The 22,159-nt window shown below is 28.8% G+C and overlaps 1 protein-coding gene across 1 annotated transcript; it reads right to left on the reverse strand.

The window, feature by feature from the left end:
* Positions 1–14,676: 14,676 nt before the first annotated feature.
* Positions 14,677–19,442, reverse strand: LOC110643737 (polyadenylate-binding protein 2). The gene is made up of 9 exons (XM_021796213.2): positions 18,900–19,442; positions 17,758–17,876; positions 16,998–17,654; positions 16,811–16,888; positions 16,615–16,704; positions 16,295–16,432; positions 15,596–15,754; positions 15,298–15,453; positions 14,677–15,111 (listed from the first exon to the last, which is right to left on the reverse strand). Exons 1-9 carry the CDS (start codon positions 19,363–19,365, stop codon positions 14,878–14,880), a joined length of 2,097 nt encoding a protein of 698 aa, XP_021651905.2. The 5' UTR covers positions 19,366–19,442; the 3' UTR covers positions 14,677–14,877.
* Positions 19,443–22,159: the final 2,717 nt, after the last annotated feature.

Consider the following 22,159-nt stretch of genomic DNA (forward strand, 5'->3'; position numbering starts at 1 on the left):
TAAAGAAACTATTGAAAAATAAAGAAAAAAGAAAAAGAAATTGAAAAAGCTTTATTGCATCATGTGGATGACATCATTTGTGATGTCAAAATTAATTTTATTTTCCTACCAATTTTGACCAAGTTAAAAGCTATTATTTAAGACATAAAATACATTAAAATTAAAACAAAAAAAATCATTCTTTCTTCTCCATGAAAATTGGCAGCCCCTTTCTCCCATAGCTCACCATTGATCAACCTCCATTAACAAGCTTTTAAAACTTAAATTACTTGATTTTGTTCCATAAGTTGCAACCCTAAACCCTCAAAAACTCCTAATTCACTATCAACAATAAGGTTTAAGAAGGAAAGAAAGGGAGACAAGGGAAGAAATTGGAGAATTGAAATTCAAGTGGAGGTAAGCAATTTAATTTGAAAATTAAAGTTTATTATTTGTGTTTTTGGCTCAATTAACCTAGATATTAACTTAAAATTCAAAAGAAAACACCTAAGAGGGATTGATTAGGATTTCGGTCAGCCAATGGTGGAGTTGGAATTGAATGAAATTGATGTAATTGAATGGTGATTTAGGTTGAGTTAAGTATGTAGACATTGAATATACACTTTGATTTCATTAGATTTTAAACTTATGTAATTAGGGTTCTTAAACATTTTGAAAATTTGGAAAAAATTGGAGAAATGATTAATTGATGCAATTGACCTTAGTTGAGTTGAGAAATGGTCAATTGAGACCATTTGTGGTGTGTGTGAATTGGTAGAACCAAATTGCAATTCGGATTGGTTAGTGTTCATATTCTAGCAGCTTGACCTAGGTCCTTTTGAGGAATCAAAATTGAAAATTTACCAACCCAATTGGTGTGAGGCCAAGTGAGAATGAAAACAGACACATAATGACACATTTTTCATTCAGAAATCATACCTAAAAAATGACCATAACATAGTGAACAATTAGGTCAAACCCAAGTGTAGTGCACTATCACTGTACCAAAATGACCAAATTCATTTGGCTATAACTTGGGCTATACAAGTCCAAATGACTTAATTTTTGTGGCATTGGAAAGGTATGACATAGCACTACAACTTTCATGGAGAACATTAACCTAAATTCTGCCCATAACAAAGTTATTTTGCTACCTAAAGTTTGTGGTCCAAAACTGCCAGAACCAAATTAGGTGCCCATAAATTTTGGGTAGACCAATCCAGCCAACCCTGATCAAATGACTATATCTTAGGCTACAAAACTCCAAATGGGGTGATTCAAAAAGGGAATTAAAGATAAGACAATAAGGAACAACTTTAATGAAGAATATTTTGCCAAATTCCTACAGAAACATGATTAATGGAACAGTATAAAATAGGATATTAAATCTAAAAATTTTGAAATTGTACCTAAGAGACCTAAAATTTGAAGAAACAATCAAAACTAACAAATTATGCACCAAAAATGTGGTATGTGGGTATAATTAAATTTTCCATATCTATTAAGCATAAGAAAATCAACATTTTAACTTGAATAGTACCATGAATAGTAACCCCGAAATTAAAATTTTTAAGAGCGTTAGTTTAAACATATTAGGGCTAGAATTGAGTATATATGAATTAATTATTGGATTTATTATGAGATAAGGTATTGAAACACTGTTAATTGTGTGTTTCAGCTGAAAAAGACCCGGAATGGACAAAGGATTGAGTCAAGGCCTAGAAGCGACTCACGTCAGGTCTGTGCACAATAATTCTTGTTTAAATATATGATTCTTGAAAATTTGATTTTTGAGTTAATTATGAATTGTGTTGCCATTTATGATTGTGAATATGACTTTGGAAATTAACCAGATTTCTCACAAATTATTTGAATAAATTGTTTTGAATTGATTTTGTGTTCACACTTAGCATAACAATACCACATTATTCCTCCTATATTTATGGGGTTGAGATCATTTATTTTCCTCTCTCTCTGACTTACCAGTCGAGGTCGAGATCGGATGAGTACTCATTAGCTAGCTAGCTAGCCACCTCCCTCATTGATTTCTATTAGTGATGTTGTAGATTGCTTTGTCGTAGTGTATAACACGGCATTGATCGGAAATTTTATTTCATGGCTTAAGTTGTGTATGAATTGGCAACACTGTGTTTATTAAATTATTTGACCAAAACTATGCTATAATGAGTTTTAAAAAATTGTGAAATGTGATTGCGAGATTTTTGAATAGTGAATTATTTATAAATGTTTTATATTACGTATTTTATATATTATTGTGCACCACTGATTATTTTTATATTCAGCGATAGCTTCTTTTACTGTCGCAGATAAAGGCAAGGAAAAAGCAGTAGAGTAAGCTGCTGAATTGTTGGGGACTATACAGAGACTTTTGTACGAGTTTTTAATTATATCATTGTAATTAATTGATATAAATAATTTTGTAGTCGTATGTACTTTTGTAACTGAACAGTTGTACAGTCATATATAATAATATGGTCTTCTAACTTTTTATGTCTGTGAACTAACCTGTGAATGTAATCAAATATTTTGAATGCAATGGGAATGAATTTATTTAACTGTTTTGAAAATGTTATGAACTGTGGAGATTGGATTAATTGTGTTGATTTGAGTTTTGGTGGTCGAATTGGTGAAATGTATTATTATTGGGAGTGTTTTTCTACATATAAAATTTTTGGTTTTTCTCAATTACTGCTAGCACTCTGCCAAAATTTTTTCAGAATTTGCGGAAAAATAAAATTGGTCAAAAATTTTATATAGCTTTTCAACTTCAATTAAATGTTTTTAGCTCCTACAAAAAATGCTCACCACTTCCATAAAGTAAAAAAATGGTTTCAAAATCTCTTGTAGTGTACTTAATGAATTATCGGTAGGTGAAGTTCGGTAGTTTATTAGGTATTCTATGGAATCATGTTATACTTTACAGAGGGGTGAGGTGTGACAATTACATTCTTCTGTTTAGTTGCATAATAGAATTATAAGTAGTATAATGAAATTATAATTTTGATTTTAATATTTAATTTATTTATCATATTAATAATAAATAATAATAGTTACAGTGATCGGTAATCGAATGGTAGCGGTAGTTAAGTGATAGTGGTGGTGGTGACGATAGCAGTGTTTAGGAGGTAGTGGTTGTGGTGAGCTGAGGTAGTAGTGGCCAAATGGTTGTAGAGATGACAGTGACTAAGTAATAATAGCGGTGATAACAAGATGGTAGTGGTGGGAGTGGGGGTGGTGATAAGATAAGAGGCAATGATAGTAGTAGAATAGTGGTTAGGTAGCGGTAATGATAATGTTAGTATCGATAATAAATAAAAAAATTAAAATAAGTAATTATAATTATATTTATTTTTATATATAATAATCATTACATTATTTTAAATATAATTAATTATATTATATAATTACATTATATCAAAATTTTTTTATATTATTAAATATTATATTCAAATATATAATTTAATTATGATTATATTATAATTTTGATTATGTTATAACATATATGACCAATTCTTTCATTTATTTTCTAGCAATATTTATTATCTCCATTGCGAGTACGCCTCTATCATCTATTTTATTGTTGCCCAAGGCTTCAAATATCCCTCAAAATTGAGGAAGATGGTTACAATTGCAAGATTGAAAAACTCCCTTCACCTGTTGCCATCGTCGATTCACCATGATACGTTTTGAATGGCGAAACGTAACACCCATCCTTGCTCCTTCGCCCCCTCGTTCCACCATTGGATAGCAACGCCGCAACACACTAACTAAGCGTTTCTTATATGTGCCAGGCCATGCCAACGTCACGTGTTGTGATATTATATGTGGGCAAGTCCCTGTACAACACAAGACACCTTATTCCAAGGCCAAAATTTCAAGTGGTTGTCTGGTACTGTTAAAGATCAAGTAATTTGAGTTGGTTGTAATTAATAATAACATTTGGTCAGATTAGGGAAAATATTTCAAGATTTTTACATCAGATTTCAGTGTTCATATAATACAGTTTTCAGTAAGATTTTCAGTAGATATATTTATAGTTTATTGGTTTATTATGATTTTTTGGAGATTTTAAGGCTATCCAAACTTTGTCCGAACATTAATTATTTTTAATTCATTTACAATATTAGTGGGTATGACAATAGACAAATACGCTTTATCTGGCCATGGGATTTTTGTATAAAGGGATTTCTCATTTTCTTTGACTGCAGTAACTCATCGAATTTCTTGGAATCTTCTTCCATGTAAATATACAGTACTAGACTGGTGTTGAATTTATTTAATTGTCAAATAGTTGAGGTCTCTCTCGTCTTAAGAGTGAGAACATTTCTCTGGTTTGATTTTCCTTGTATCCTTTTCTGGGTTTTGTTGAGATTTTTTTCTCACTTGGCTCCCTGCCCTTCGGGGTGGGGAGGAGCTCGTTGCTTTTTGTCTCTCCGACTAAACCAAGAGTCACATCTCCTCCTTCTCCAGGTGCGGTGTGTAAAGTTTGAGTTTTGGTTTGTACAGGAATGGTGAAACGATGAGAGCAGAGTTTTAGATACTCTGTGTTTGGTTGGTTTCTAGCTTGCAAGTAGAGTTTCCATCGTGAGAAAAGGGTGCTTGCAAAGGAGTCTTCCGGAGTCCACTGGATTTATCTTCAAATGGCCAACCCAAGGCTATGTTAGACCGAAATGCCTTGGCTCTCTGCATTTTTGTTTCCTTGTCTCCTCTGGAATGCTTCTATTAACTAAACTAGTGGCTAAAGGGTCTGTAGTAACTGGTTATGCTTGATTGTTTTCGGAAATTGCAAATTGCTTGTGATGTTCCTATTCTTCTCTCTTAGTTGCTGCACCTACACCAGCTCCAGCCCTGGGTAACCGGTGATCGTACTTATTGGCATAGGTGATTTCTTTTCAGTGGGCAGTAGGTTTCAATGGTTTTGTGGGTAGGTGATGGTTTCCTGGGGTTGAGGTATATGGGTTTGGGTTGGATCGATTGCATGGGGCTGGTGATGTGGTCATGTTAATTTATGAAATCTATTGTATTTGCCCAAGGGACTTTATTTTTAATGCAATGCAATGCATATTCAACAAAAAAGGCTGGTGTTTAATTGTTCACTTGTTAATTTGTTGTTTTTTTCCTCTAATTTCCCAGGACTTCAATATTGTTTCTACATTAAACCTTGCTTGGACAAAGTTTATGTCAAAACTCAAAAGAGCGTTATTATTTAAAAAAAAAATTGTATTCTAACTAAAAAATTAAAGAATAAATTACTATTTAATCTGAGAATTATATTAAAATTAATTATTTCATTCTTATATTTTTTAAAATACATTATTTAATTTTATTTGATCTCGTTATTTATTTTTATCAATTTAATTATTAGCCAACGAATTAAAAGATAGTCAATGAAAAAAAATATTAACATCGATAAAAATTCAGAGAAAAATACTTATCATTAATAATAAAAATTAAAAATAGATAAAAAAAATAAAACTGTATAACAATATTACATTTTAAATTTAATTAATATATTTTGTAAAATATGATAATTAAGTAATTCATTTTATTATAATATAGATAATAAATAATAATTTATATATATATATATATATATATATATATATATATTTTTTTTTTTTTTTTTTTTTCTTCTGCAATTCATCCCCTTCTTCCTCTCACTTGGTGCTAGGGCACAGAAGTCAGCAGCTGCCCTCTTGACCAGGTAGGCCTCTGCTCCGGTCCACAAATCTAAGTGTTGGATGAACGGGTTGGCTGGTTTCTTTCTCCTTCTCATGTCCCCTTGGCTATGAGTTTCCTTTCCTTTTGTTAGTTCTGTTGAAACTATTCAATGTGAAATACAATAAAAGTTTAAAGATGCAATTTAATTAAATAAAATTATGAAAATCAAATAATAAAAATTTAAAATTTCAGAAATCAAAAAATATATATTTTCCAATTAATATGCAAAATAATATTAAAAAAAACAACAAAATAAAGCCACCAATCATAGATTCATGCCCCACTTTCTCATTTGCTATGAATCATGCCACCAAAATTATTATTATTATTATTATTATAGCTTAGAAAAAAAAAAGTCAAGAAGAAAAATGTTAAATGAGAATAAACCAATGAAATGCAGCCGTTGAGGGCCTAATTAGTGAAAAAAATAAAAGCTAAATTAAGCTTTAAACAAGTACAAAAACTTGAAGCTAATTATTAATTTATTATTATTTTTAAATAAATTTTATTTTATTAATAAACATTTTTAGATAAACTGAAAATTTTAATTTAATAAAAAAGGCAAGTGTTAAAAAAATCCAAACTTAGAGTTTTTTTACACTTATATCTCAAATATTTTTTTTAACAAAATTATTCTCACAATTACACCATACTATTTATTCCATCATTAGTTGTAATGGTGAAAATATTTAAAAAATATAAAAATTTGTATTTTTTTAATGATTGTATCATAAATTATTTTTATAATAAATATGCTCTTAACTTTAAAATTTATTATAATTAAATCTCACTGTTAATTATCTCTATTAAATGCTAATAAATATTTAATATTTTACTGATTTACAGTAAAATAAATCATAATTAATCAATTAATAGATCTTATTTTGAGATTGTTAATGTAGATATGATTAAATTATTGAGAGAAAATGATGAAAAATGAAGTTGAATCTCCATAAGAGCAGAGTTTGGTTGGGCAAAGATAAGTATTGTAGAGGTGATAGCTTATCGATGTAATGAATAAATGGTTGAGAGACATATATGCTTTGATGTGGTAGGAAAGGAATAAGCATGTAAGTGGGTGATGATAAAGTGAATAAGTATAGAAGATTTGTGTCGAATAGTTTTGTAATACACGAAGGTTAAGGAGAGTTCATGACCAAGGAGTGAGGAAATGGAAGATAAACTTTCGTGTTTTTAGTTAAAGTAGTGTCGTTTTGTTGAAATTAAATTTTATTTTATTATAAATTATGTTTAATTAGTATAAATTTAGAGAGATAAAAATGCTCATCCAACATATGTGTTAGTAAATAAGGAAACAACTAATCATAAGTTTCAATTATAGTTAATTTTAAAATTTAGGATATATTTTATTTAAAAAAAATAGTTTGGATATAACTAAAAAAAAGGTAAAATTTAAAATTATTTTAAACTTGTTTATGCTAACGTCGAAAAATTCATTAGAATTAATGGTTGAATGGAAAATAAAATATAACTGTGACCAAAATTAAAAATCTCAATATATTTTTATAAAAAAAAATTGGGATACAATTATTAAAAACATTATAATCTGAAATTTTTTTTTAGATTTTGCTCCAAAAAAAAAAATGTTATTAAATATGTAGGCGTGGGATGCACACAAGAAGGGCAGAGCCTGGGTGTAACATCTGACTTGCACAAATGTTGAAGCTGAAGCCAACTCAACCCCATAGGATATTAGATTGATAGATAGAGATATCATCATGCTTCACGTCATCTACACTATAAAATAATATATTAGAAATTATAAAAAAAATAAATAAATATATTTAAAAAAAATACCCCAAAAAGAAAATCTATTAAAAAAATGTCAGGAAGAAGTGGGACCACAAGGGAAAAGGAATTAAAATAAATAAATAAATAAATGGCAGATGGTATTGGCTGGCCAAGTCACAAACCCACCAGACAAGTCCCAATAAAAAATGAAATCAATCTGTCAATCCAATCTCAAATCCATTTTTTAGGAGATGATTTTTTTTCTTAATAAATTAAAAAAAATAAAAATAAAAACAAAACCTTCCAATAATGGAAGTGAGACGAGGGCAAGTTTGACGCTGTGGTTGCAGAAGTGGCTTTCTTTCCGTCGACTGGAAACAGTACTCTTTCTGTCTATTTCTACATTACATTATTATGGGAGCCCCGGCCCACCTTCACCTTGGCTCACTTCTCTTATTCACCTCTTCCCTAATGCCAACCTCCCGATGCTCTCTTTCTTTTCCATGAAAAATTACCTTCACTCATATGTGAAGATATGGATTTATGAGTAATCTGATTTCTTACTCCCACTATCATAAAAGAATTTATACTAATTTTTCGTCTTAATTAGTGCTGAATTAACTAGCATCCAATAATAATTAGTAATTAAATAAAATTAGTTTAAGGATTAGTGGGAGAACATGCACAAGGCTAAAGTAAAGAATGATGTGTTGTATTGAAAAAAAAAAACTTTTTAAAATATATTATGCATTGAGGATCAAAATAATTTAAAATTAAATTTAATAAATTTTAATTATTAAAATATTAAAATAATAAAATAATTTTTTTAAAATAATTTTTTAATTAAAAGCAGTTTCAATCTTAAAATTTTAATGTTTAGCAATAAAATTAAAAATTAAAATTAATTTTTTAAATAAAAGTATCATTTTAAATGTTAAAAAAATATTTTTTAAAAAATTATTATTTTAATATTTTTATAAGTAAAAATTATTAAATTAAAATTTTAATATTTTTAATTAATATATTTAAAAAATAATTTTTTTTAACTACAGTACGACATTAATAGTAAATAGGCACTTAAACATCATATAATTGTTGTTTATGGGTAAGAAAATGAAGCGCTTTTTTTCCTAGAAAAGGAGTGTGCACAAAAAAATAGAAATAAAAATTAAAAAAAATTCAACAAAGCATAGGCGCTCACATCAAATAACTAGTGGACTAGCCAACTAGGGAGGAGACGCATGAGAGATAGGCTTTCATGTGTTCATCCCATATTTGGGAAAAAAACCCATTCCCGATATAATATCAGCAACTCCATAGATGAATAAAAAAGCCTATATTATTTTTTATTTATTTAAAATTATTGAGATTAGCAATTATAATTAGGTGTGTATTTTAATAATTACTAGTCAAAAAATAAAAATAAAATAATTATAATATTAAATTTAAAGATTGAATTAATATCATTTTATATAAGACTTAAAATTCAATTACACTTTTATATTTTATTAAAAAAATTTAATGTAACTTTTTTTAATTTTCTTGTTCAAATTAAATTAAAATTAAATTAAATAAAAATTAAAAATAAAATAAATTTTCTGTTTTTATATAAGTCTTTAGGACCCGTGACTTATTTTTAATATTAATATAATAATAATAATAATAATAATAATAATATACAGAAATGGGTTTGTGGGATTTTTGTAGTTTGTGGTGATGACAACTTGTTTGAATATCTTCACCAAGATCCCCATCAATCCATCAATCAATTTTATACAGAGAGAAAAGGGGTGGCCTGGTTCATGATTGGGCCGGCCGGTTGGTCCGGTTAATAGAGAACCATTGCGGAGCAGGAGAAACATTGTTGGTGCATCTCTCTATTATTTTATTTTATTTTCACTTTACTTTATATATAAAAATAAAATTTGTCTTTATCATTTAAGGGTGATTATTTATAAAATAAAATTTATTTTTAAAAAAAATAAGATTTTATCTAATTATCTCTTTTTTTTTTCATTTTAACCATTTATACTTAAGAATATTACTTTCAACATTTTCCACATTTTTTAATTAGGGGCTTAATTTTTTTAACCTATATTATATCTCTTAAATTTTTTTCCAACAATAGTATCATCTTCATCACATTGTTTTTTTTTTCTTACTACTTTTGTTGAGTATTTAAATTATATAAACATCAAATTGATTTAAGGAAAATAATAATTTCCTTTGTAAAATTTGACACTTTATTAATAAAAATAATAATATAAACACAATATAATTTTATCATAAGAAAGAAAAATTTAAATATAGACAAAATGTTCTATTTAGATATGATCTGAAGAGAGAAATAATTTTCTGAATAGTAATTGATTTTTTTCTAATTTGGATAATTAAAAAAATTTTTTGCGATGCTATAATTTTGAGAATTTATTATCTTTGGAGCTTGTTAAAAAGATTAAACTATCAAACATCAATAGAGAAACAAACCGCACTATTATACTCTATAGATAAAATAATATTATTGTACCTGAAAAATTAAAAGTTTCAAATTTATATTTTAAATTATCAAATAATCTATTTAAATATTGAAAAATAAATAAATAAAACAAACCATGCTAAGAAGATAAAATAAAATCCCAACAGTAGAGAGAATAGACCCCATATTGAAGAGATAACTTCAAATAAAAATGACCTTTGAAATGAATTTTATAACTAATGTACAAATTAAGGTATGTTAATTTGCAAATAAACACCCAACATTTAACTTTTGACTTTGGTGAAATTAATTAATTTGCTTTAAATGATTGGTACCACTCTTACTCCTCATAAAAATGGTTTGGTGAGAGTTGAGACCACTCCCTTGGTTCCTATTTTAATATGAATAGAGCTCATATTCATATAGAGAAGAGAAGCATGTGCACATAGACATGTATAGCTAGCAAGTACCAAGATTTTTAAAGGCAGCACCTAACTGGCTATGCTTACCCACAATACATCTGTATTTTTGAGTTTTAAAAGGTATGGTACAGCAACAATTTGTAGCATTAGTTGCTTCAATTAGTATTGGAAGAAATAATTATATATATAATTTGGTTTTGTATAGAAAAAAAAAATTCAAGTACAGCAGATTCACTATGTATATCAACTAATAATATTAATACTACAATAACAACTGCACGTTAATTTCAAAGTAATTGGAATTAATTGATGTTATCTGTAATTATCGGGTTGACTAATAATTTTTGTATAACCTACAACAAAGAGAAATGTGAGACTGGTGGCATGAGAAAGACCACTCCAATGTTCAAGTTTTAGATGCTTAGAGAAGAAAGTAAATGGTAAAAAATACAGAAGAAATAGATTACATACATTGACTGTTGTCATGATTTCTATTTATAAAGAGATAATGCCTTTCCGTTATACTTGGGATCTCACCAGCTAACATCTAATTATATCATTCCCTGTATTCCGAAAATATCTCATCTTATTGTGTGATATTCTCGGCAAATATATAATATATTCCAACAACATACGTTCGATTTATTAGATAATCTTTTCTTATTCGAATGTATTATATTTTGCCTAAACTTAGATAATCCTTTTTTATCCAAAGGTCCTATATCTTGTCCAAATACCTTATAGTCTGTCTAAACACTTTGTGCTCGTTCCGAACATCTTGTTTTCTACCTGAACACCTTATTCGATTACCAAAAATGATGAATCCGAAAATGATCGCTTCTCAAATGATCCGAATTCTCTTGGACTTTTGGGTGTGCAATATCATTAACTATATGGATATTTTCAGATCATTTGAACATCAAATCTACCCCAATACGTTCCAAAGTTTATATCATAAAGTTTGTTAACTTACCATAATCCTCTTTCTTTTTTCGAATTTGAGGCAGAAAATATTTTGCTAAGCTTATATGGGAGTTATATTTGTGTATCCCATAATTCAATTTTCATAAATGCACAAATTTCTATAAGTGAGATAGAATATTTTCAAGAAAAGAATGAAAATGGAGTAAGATTCTTAAGTAAGAAAGAAAGTTACAGTAAATAATAATAATAATAATAATAATAATAATAAAACACAAGGAAACAAAGTAAGAGCCTTCTAGATGTAGCCGAATTAGGAAAAGCCAGAAATGTAAGCTTGAGGTTGTTTTGTTTTTTAGTGTACTTTCTCGTAACAAGAATTCTCATTTTGTCAACTTACAAAAGAGAGGGAGATGAGATAGGCAAAAGAATGAATGAATGAATAGGGGACCTTTATAAAGTATTATTGGTGGCATCAAACCTAGAGAGAAAAGCAATAGCTAGTGGAGCTAAAGAGTAAAGACCCTTATACCACCTACATGACCGTCCATGGCATTTTCACTAAAAAGCCCCTATGCCAGGTTGCCAACTATTACTATTAAGAGTTTATTTGATATTATTAATAAAATTATTATTAAAAAAATACTTTTTAAAAATTATAATTAAATAATATTAAAAAATAATTTAAAATTAAATTTAATAAATTTTAATTATAAAAATAATAAAATAATAAAATAATTTTTTAAACTGTCTTTTTAAATAACATTTAAAATAATATTTTTTTTCCTGAAAAATAGTTTTGACAAATAGATTTTAAGAGTTTTTTTTTTTTTGAGAAAAATGAAAAAAAAATGAAGGGTAGAACTTAGAGAAATTAAAGTGCAATATAGTATAAAATTTAGAGACTAAAGTATGATGTAATGCACAATTCAAAGATTAAATAATTAATTTCAAAACTTACGAATTAAAATATATAAAACTCAAAAATTAAATAATTAATTTTTTTAAAAATTAAAATTAAAATATAATATTGAACAAAATTCAACAATCAACTTATAAATTTCCCGCCCAATTATAACCCTAACAACACCCTATAATATTAACAAGTACAGTCCACAGAGCTCAGATGAGATGGAAGAATTGAACGAGAGACATTAACCTTTACCTGAGCCTCCAACTTGCCCTTTACTTCACCTTTCATTTTCCCTCCAATTTAAAGGGAAACTAGGAGAAAAATTGAGTTAAATATAATTTTTACTTTTATAAATATTTATTTTATTTATAAATAAAGGCAGTAGTAAAATTAAAAAAAAAATTATACTATTCATAAAACATTTTCTTTTCACTTTTTTCATTCTAATTATTCAAATAATAGAAAAATAAATAAATTCCTCCGTAATTTTATTTCTTATTTTCTCCTCTTTACATTGTATAAGGATTGTTTGTTATTGCTATTGAAACTGCTATTAAGAAAATTATTTTTTTAAATATATCAATTATAAAGTATTAAGAATTATTTAAAATTATTATATTATAATAATTTTAATTGTAATTTTTTAAAATTTTTGACATACTTTATCAATTAGTTTGCAACGATTTTAAATCATTATAAAATTATTGCTTTAAATCTAATATGCGATATTTTCTCTAAAGCTTTCCCAAACATGGTGTTAAAAGAAACCATTTTAAAATTGAAAACTATCATTTCTATGTGAAATAATTATATCTGTCCTAGTTTACCAACCTTTCCCTTAATAATAGTTTATGTCAAGATGTTGATTTTTGTAGTATTAATGAGGAAGAAATACCTATACAAGATCAATTGGCTATGAAGCTAGGTCAAGTGGTCAACCCTTTTAACAAGCCCATACATTAAACCTAGCAAAGTTTAGGTGGTTAATTCACCAACCACAAACACTAACCTTCATTAGGCATTGCCTTACCATAGCCTGGGTTCTAGCCGATCCAATCCATGCACCCAAGAAATTCCAATTCGATGGCTTCTTGTTCAACCTAAATACTGAAAAAATCTTAAGTTACAATTGAATTAATTTATGAGTTACGAATTATTTTATCTTAGCATCCCCTTGAACTTAATCATGAGGCTCAAAATTAGGGTTAGCATTCAGTTTAAACTAAATTGAACCGAATCGAACTGAATTATCAAAATTGAATTAATCTAATTATCATATCTTATAAATTAAACCAAATCGAAATGCATAAAAAATCAAATCGAACTGCCCTAATTCGGTTTGAACTAATCGATTTTTGGGCTTTATGGGGTTTTTATTTGTACTTAATTTTTAAGTTATTTGGTTTGATTTTAACATTCATTTGAACCTAATAACTATTAATCAATGAAATTAAATAATATATATATATAAGCAATTTAAAAATCAATAAATCAATTTGATTCGGTTTGGTTCAATCAATTTTTTTTTTCTCTAAAATCAAATCGAATTGAAATAATTAAAATTTTTACAATGCAAAATCAAACGAAACTGAAGTATCTTAAAAACTAAATCAAATTACCGAATTAAAGCGGTTCAATTCGATTTATTCAGTTTAAACCGAATAGTATCACCCATACCCATGACGAGGAGAACAAATCAAGGAAAATCCAGTGTGAATTGCCAAACAACAATTTAACCTATACGCCAAAGCAATCCACATATTATTGCAAAACCAATGATGATATTTTGTGTGTATTATGAAGGAGAAGCTAAGAGAGACAAAGCTTATAGTATAAGACCCTAAAAAGGAGCAAAAACGAATAACTCCACCAAAACTCTTAAGAGTTTTAAAGTAAAAAAATCTTTGATAGATGCTAATTGCTAGGTAGGCACCATCATTTGCTTCCACTTTCCCCTATGATCACATATCAGGGGTCCTGCCCTCTATAATGAAGCATTGACAAGAAAACTTTTCACACCCACCACTAAATGCTTCGCATGTTCATTAGGGTTTGATTTAATTGGAGATATAATTCCCAAGATAATGAAAAGATGTCAAAAAACCAGGGACCAGTTGGCGGAAACAGGAACAAGCCACACAACGTCTATGATTTTTAGTCCTTTCAAGCCACCATCCATGGTTTTACTAAGAGCATAAACTCAACTATTGTTGATTGATGATACTTTTGTCTCCCCACCCTTTCCCTCTTTTTCCAGTCATTTCTTATTGGTATCATCATGAGTCACTATGTCATCTAAATAATTTCTCCACTCAGGACTCCACAATTACTTTGGTGCTTGCTGGCCCTGACACAATTGGGCTCAGTACGCTCTGCAGACCTAAAAATTAACAATACCGGTGCTACTAAAGCCTGAAACCCCGGAAAGGACCTAACATTTTATGGGCTGTGTTTGGATACCATAATACCAATTCCTGCAAATCATTGGTAGAGCTTTTATATAAGTTGCAATACTGAGATTTAATATCAACTAGAAACGGGCAAAAATTCGGGAAACGTCCCAAAAATACTCTCAAAACAACGTTTCAAGAATTGTTCTGCTCTGAAAACTCTCTCCAGACAGGTTGAAAAGATATTCCAAAAATAGCAACAGCAACGCTTAAGAAACAAGATTAGTCATTTAGGGACAGCGAGGCCATATGATCAGTTGGATTATTAACCTGCTGCTGTTGCTGAACACTTCTAAGCACCTCCATGGCCTCAGCAACTTTAGCTTTCAGGGCTTCTGGAGACTCCAGCAGGTGTAAAACCTCAGTCTGGTCCATCTCTAGAAGCATGCCAGTCACCTTAGCAGCATTATCATGCTCCAACTGGTCCACAAGTGGATACAAATTTTCCCCAAGCAACTACGAGGACAAATATTCAAGCATCAATCTTAACATTATTCTGTGGTGCTTTGGGCAATTTCAATATCTAGATATTGGAGTTGAACAAATGAAATGAAAACTTTATCAAATAATAATATCAAGAATAAGACGACAGTGCAACAACTATCTTCAATGGCAAATATTTATCACTTAGAAGAAATTTACCGTCCTCTGTTGTTCAGGTGTTGCATTAGCAAGGGCAGTGGCCAAAGCCCCAGCCTGCATAGGCTGTGAAAATGCAGCATCTCTAAATGGCATTCCCCCCACATCAGGCAAGTTGCGACCAGGAGGGTAACGATAAACACGGCCCCTAGGAAGCATCTGTAATTCATCATGAAACAAAAGTATATTAAAATTTGAATATACAATTTCAAAGACACATGCATGCTCATAAATTAAATTATTAGTACAGATATGTCAGAGGAACAAATATTTTAACGGTAAACATCAAATTCCAATCTACCTGCTGCTGCATCAAGGGAAGCGGTTGCTGAGGTTGCACTGGCCCTGCTCCAAATCTCCGGCTTCCTGGGCGCTGGGCCGGCTGACCTGGTTGGACCATTGGAACGAAAAAATTTGGCCTCATTCCAGGAACCAGTTGCTGCTGATACCCAAACCCAGGCTGTCATATGTACAGAACAGGGTCACTAATCAATTGTTATCTTGCAAATGCAACCCATTATGAGTACAGCAAGCAAAACAAGAACAAAATGAACACAACTTGATTTTTATCACTTGGCTATAATGATGGGAAAAAAGGTAAACCTAAAATTTATATCACATTTAATACTATCATTAATCAATTAACATGAACTGCTACCTAAAAGTTTCTGCAATGGGCAAAAGAAAACCTTATGGTCAAACTTGATTTATAAAAGAACTACCTACAAATGGAAAGAGTATCAAAACTACAATCCACAGAGATGATCTCCCATGCCTAGCAAAAGCTATTGATTACTCCAGACATAAACCCCAAATTTCACTAATCAACTACTCAAATTATAATGTGATACCTAGAGAGAACAAAAACATAGCCCAACCAACTTCAGTCATGCCAAGAAAAATGACCTGAACTACAGTAACATACAATCAACTCATAAGCAAATAGCATTTTTGCGATGGCAGGTCCAAGCAATTGTCCCCAAAGTTAAACAGCTCTCACCTGGGGAGGGAGGATAGCAGGAGGGCTTTGCCCATAGAATAGTTGCTGTCCAATACCTGGAGTTCCAGGAGGATAGATAGGCATACGAGGACCAACTGCAGGTGCCATTGCAGAAGAATGCATTTGTGAAAACTGTGCCTGCACAGATGAAACCATTATCTAAGGAAGAATAAAAGCCAATGCAGGTGAAGGTATGGAAAGAAAAAATACTACATAGGCAAGCAACAGCTATAAAAAACAATGCAATCAATGGATTCCTTAAATTACCATTGCTTTCACATTTCAGCATCTCTATATAGTTCTATGCTTGAAAAAATTACCTGCAACCTTGCTCTTCGTTCTTCTTTCCGTTGTGCAAGTGCAACATACAATGGTTTGCTAACTACCATTTTACCATTCATCTCCGCGAGCTGCAGAAAGGCACAGGAAAATGAAATTGAAATCAAACAAGAAAAGGTAAGAAGAAAACAGTCAAATATAGATAAAGTATTACACACACAAAGAATATAATCTTACAGCTCGAGATGCTTCTTCAGCAGTTGAGAAGGCAACAAAGCCTGATCCTCTACTTACACCACTTGGGTCACGCATAACCTATTAAAACTCAGAAAGAAAGCAAGAGGGATAAGCTACAGACAGAAAAGGAGATTCAGACCACTTATTTGCCCATATGAATTCATTATGAAGGATGAACTCTACAAACCTTGCATGAAGTAACTGTTCCAAATTCTGAGAATAGATCCTTCAGCTTATCGTCAGTGATGCTATCATCTAGGTTCTTAACATATAGATTCAATCCTTCGAATTTGTCAACTTTCTCCTTCAAAGTTTGCTCAAGCTGTCCTTTTAATTCAATTTCTCTTTCAGATTTTTTCTGTGCTTTCCCAACATACCACTCCTTATCATCAAATGTCTTTTCATTAAGAGCCACAACAGATCGAGCTGCATCATCTGGATTCTCAAAATTGACAAAACCAAAACATTTGGACTTTCCATCACCATCCCTCATAACTACAGCACTAGTAATAGTTCCATATTCACCAAAAATCTTCTTCAAATCTTCATCAGTTGTTGTCTCTGATAGATTCTTTACATAAACATTATTGAATTTTGTCTTATCTATAGCAGACTCTCTTTCCTGTTTGCGGAGGAAAGGTCCAACATAAACTTGTTTGTCATTCAGTAGCATGCCGTTCAATTTATCAATTGCGCTTTTAGCAGACTCTTCATTATCAAATTGTACAAAGCCATATCCTAAAGACTGACCCAAAGAATCAGTTACTACTTTGCAAGATAAAATATTCCCAAATGTGGAAAATGTGTCATGTAGAGCTTTGTTGTCAATTGCCTTGTCCAAATTCTAACATGAAAAACAAAAATGAAGCTGAATATCAGTATAAACTGAAGGCCAGGAAGAAGGAGGAAACTACTAATACATTCACAAATATAAAGTATGTTAACACCTTGATATATATATTTCCAGCACCACTTTTACGAATAGTAGGGTCACGATGAGAGTACATTATCCTAATTGGCTTGCCATTGACAGGAGTGAAGTTCAGCACCTCCAATGCCCGTGCCGCTGCCATCATAAACAAAATTAAAAATTTATTTGAACAAAAACATCAACAATATGTACAGTAAAATTTCAAAAATAAAGATTTCAACATATGCTTCTTGTAACAGCTGAATTTTCAAACATGTGAATAAATTTGGAGAAATTTTCTAAACTTTTTTGCATTCACAAATTACAAAAACAAAATAAACTTCAAAAATCCTAGAATAAAACATAGAGAAAAAGAAGTTTGGGACCAAAATGAATGGACAAAACAGTCATGCAACCAATTGTGTAGTCCGGTGGTCCAAAGTCCACTTTGACTGACACATTAAGAGCATTTTTTAGAAATTTTCAAGCAACTCAACTTTACACATAAAAACAATCCATAACCACAAGACTAGTTTCATTACTTTTTTTTTATCATATAAAGTACATGTTTTCCGATGTAAAGCTGCACTTTCACCACAACAGTGGATTGTAAATTCTTTTCTTTAACTTGATTAGTATCTCCATTAAGTGTAAAGGAAAATGCATCATTTGCTTAGTTTCTTATTGCTGTATCAGGTGATATTAGCAGCAATGGAAGCAAAGGTGCTAAAGCAAAAGTAAGCGACAAAATTAGTCAGCTAGTCTGAAGAATTAGCTATCTACTTTTCAAAATTAGCTACCTAGTTTCGGTGCCGAATCTGTAAGTTGGTTGTGCCACGTGTCATTTCTGTTACAAGAAAGCAGTTATCTGGCTATTTATGTACATTAACAGAGCTTCTGCTGATTCATTCGATCTATCAATTAAAATTTCTTTTTCCCCAAAACCTCTTTATACTGCTCTTGACCAAAAGATTATAAGGCATACACTTTTGCTGCCCATAAAATTACAACTTTAACAGACGGGTTAGGCCTAAGTCTAACAATATAAAGTCGCGCCTTAAAGAGAAAAACTTGAATATCTCACAGCTGATATAGCTAATTTATCACCTACGGATACACAGTATCACATTTCAAATAAATATCAGCTAATTTAACAAATACGCATAAATTAAGACTAACCATCATGGATGTTGCTATAATTGACATAGCCATAACCAAGAGATCTTCTACTGGTCAAGTCCCTGCATACCCGAATCGATACGACCTGACCCAGCTGATTAAACAAATCATAGAGCTGAGTTTCGGTCACATTGTGGTCAAGATCCCCTACATACAAAGAGGTCGACATGAACTGGTTCACTCCATTGCTTGCCACCCCATTTGGGACAGAAACCGGAGACTGCGGTTGCACCTGAACCTGAGCCATTCTCCAAATTCCGCGCAAGAAAACAAACAAACCCAGAAACGAAAAACAACAAAAAAAAAAACCCTTAAATAATGCTTCAGGAAAAGAAAACCAGGAACCAAATAACTGTTTGATAGAAAAATTTTCGTTATGAGTTTGTGATTTTTGGGGTTTTTCAGTGTTTTCTTTCTGTTTTTTGAAATGGGATAAGTTGGCCGGAAAAAAAATACATGTATACATATATATATATCGGCCGTAGTGATAAGATGGGTGATGGTTTGAGTGCAAGGAAAGCAAACTAGTGGGCAGCACGGGCGTCACCGCGAGAGAGGTGTTAGAGAAGGCTTTGTATATATAGTAGATGGCAATTGGGCGGTGACAGCTTCTAAACCCTAAAAGTTGTGCTATTATCATGCAATTGCAGCCCTTCGATCTCTTCTACGTGGACTACAGTACTTCGTTTGAGACTTTGCCGGAAAGTTTGTTGTTTATTTTATTCTTTCTAGACATTTGATTTGTATGGGTAACCTATGTATACGGGAAAATAACTTTTAGAGGCCTAATTAACTCAATTAAATTTAATTAAATATTTATTTAAAAAATTTGAAATCAATTATATATATATATATATATATATATATATATTATTTTAAATAATTTTAGATTAAATCATTAAAAATAAAATATATAATTTTTTTAAGTCATGTTATATTATCTTTCACTAAATAAATTTAAGTCTATCACTTTTTATACTCATTAAAAATAATTAGCATCTTACTTATAGTTAATAAAATGATATAATTATTTTTATATTTAATAATTATTTTATTAAATAATTATTAAAATAATTAATAATTATTAGAATAATTAATATTATCAAATAAAGATATATATATATTAAATTTGAACTTTTAAAATAATCTATATAATATATAAATACAATTCATTATTTATAATATTTATAATTATATTTTTTATTATTTAATTTAATTTTATAATTTATATAAATTTAAAATTCTTAGGACTTAAAATTTAATTATTTATATAATTTTAGAGTTTATATAAATCTAAAATTCTTAGTCCTACTTATATTTAAATTCTACTTAATTAAATTTTTATTATAATATAATTTAAAATAAATTTTATAAAAACACTTTCATGATTTATATTATTTAAGATATTTTATTTATATAAATAACTTTTTTAATAAATTGTAATACATTTATATCTCTATTTTATAATTATTCATGTACAAATATTTTAATACAATTATATTTGAATTTACATAAATGAACAAGAAAAAAAATTAAATTTTACTAGCCAAATATATGAATTCTTTTATTAATATTTTTAAAATTTTCTATTAATTTAATTTTTTATAAGTTCATTATAGATATACTTTTAAAATTCTTAATTATTGCATTAATATAAAAATTTTTTATATATATAACAACCGAAAAATATTATAAAAAAATTCATATTCATTGATTTATAAAAAAAATTTAATTAGTATGTAATATATAATAAAGTTATAAGAAAATAAAATTTTTAAATAATAAATAATTATATACAAAGCATATAAAATAAATTATATATATGAGAAAAAAATTAAATAGATAAATTAGTATTTAAAAAATTAACAATTAATATAATATATTAGACTTGAATTTAATTATTAAATTAATATAATTTAATAAAATGATTGAAATTTATAATACTGATTTTTTATTTTAAAATAATATATTATTAAAAGTTAAAAAATGCTAATGTGTATACATATAAAAAAATAATATTTTTTAATAATATAATTTTATTCTAGCTTGACAAATAGTAAATATGTATAAAAAAAATTAGAGTCATACTTTGAATATAGAATTATTATTTTAATTAAATAAATTTATATTTAAATATAAACTTAAATTGATATTTTAATTTAAAAATAGTCTAATTTTCATATGAATACAAATATTACATCATTTAATAGAATTTTAATTTATTTGGATTCAACAACTTTCTTTATTGAAATTTGATGTTTATTTTTTAAAAAATAATTAAAAACAATTTAATTTAAAAATACGTTATAAGTTAGATTGATAAAATATTTTATTATAAATTGAATAATTGCCTATATATTTTTTAATCCTAGCATTATTTAACATGCCTTGCATGTTGTCTATGCATATCGCGTGTGTGCAATATAATTTTATATAGTTTTAATAAAATAATTTTATAATTTGTAAATATATTTAATTTGTAATAATTATATTTTATGTATAATTTTTACTTTTAGTTTAGCTTTATATCTATAAATATTTTATATAATTATAAAATAATATTATAATTTAAAAAAAAAAGTTTATCAAAACATATCTAAGAAAAATATCAAGAAATTGAAATTAAAATAAATTCTAATTTTTCATTATTATTCTATTAACTTAAACTAAGAATATATGAACTTTCACCATCATTAGTTACATTAATTTGAAGTAATTATGAATTCTACAGGGAAGTCTATCAAAGCAAAGATACCCCCAACATATTCTCTGTAAATCAAATTAGCATTAAAAGATGACTTTTTGGTCGTCCGTTGAATGAATATGCCTAGTAACAGAAATGCAGCATTCTTATTATGAGATTGAACTAAACTCACACAATATCTACAAGAAAATAAAGATTATAAACAAAATAAGTTCATTTAGAAGATTAGTGTTTCGATGTTAAAAAATCAATCTCAATCTCATCTAAACATTGTGGTCATAGCAGATAAAATAATTTCATAATCAAAGTTATTGCATGACGGATAAGTCCATCTAAGAAGCTTTAGCAGGACCTCGGTTATAAACATGTAAACACCCATTGATGCAATGTAAGAGAATCATAAAGCATCCTACTTAAACAACACAGAATATTGGTATTAATTTGCTGCATAGAATATTAGTATCAAATTTGGATTGAAGAGACTTTTGTATCTATTGCCTCTCTGATTGATCTTGATGTACTTTCTTTGATTTAATGTCTATTGTGCTCTTTTTTT

The sequence above is a fragment of the Hevea brasiliensis genome, chromosome 7, assembly GCF_030052815.1.
Source record: "Hevea brasiliensis isolate MT/VB/25A 57/8 chromosome 7, ASM3005281v1, whole genome shotgun sequence".
Taxonomy (NCBI): Eukaryota; Viridiplantae; Streptophyta; class Magnoliopsida; order Malpighiales; family Euphorbiaceae; genus Hevea; species Hevea brasiliensis.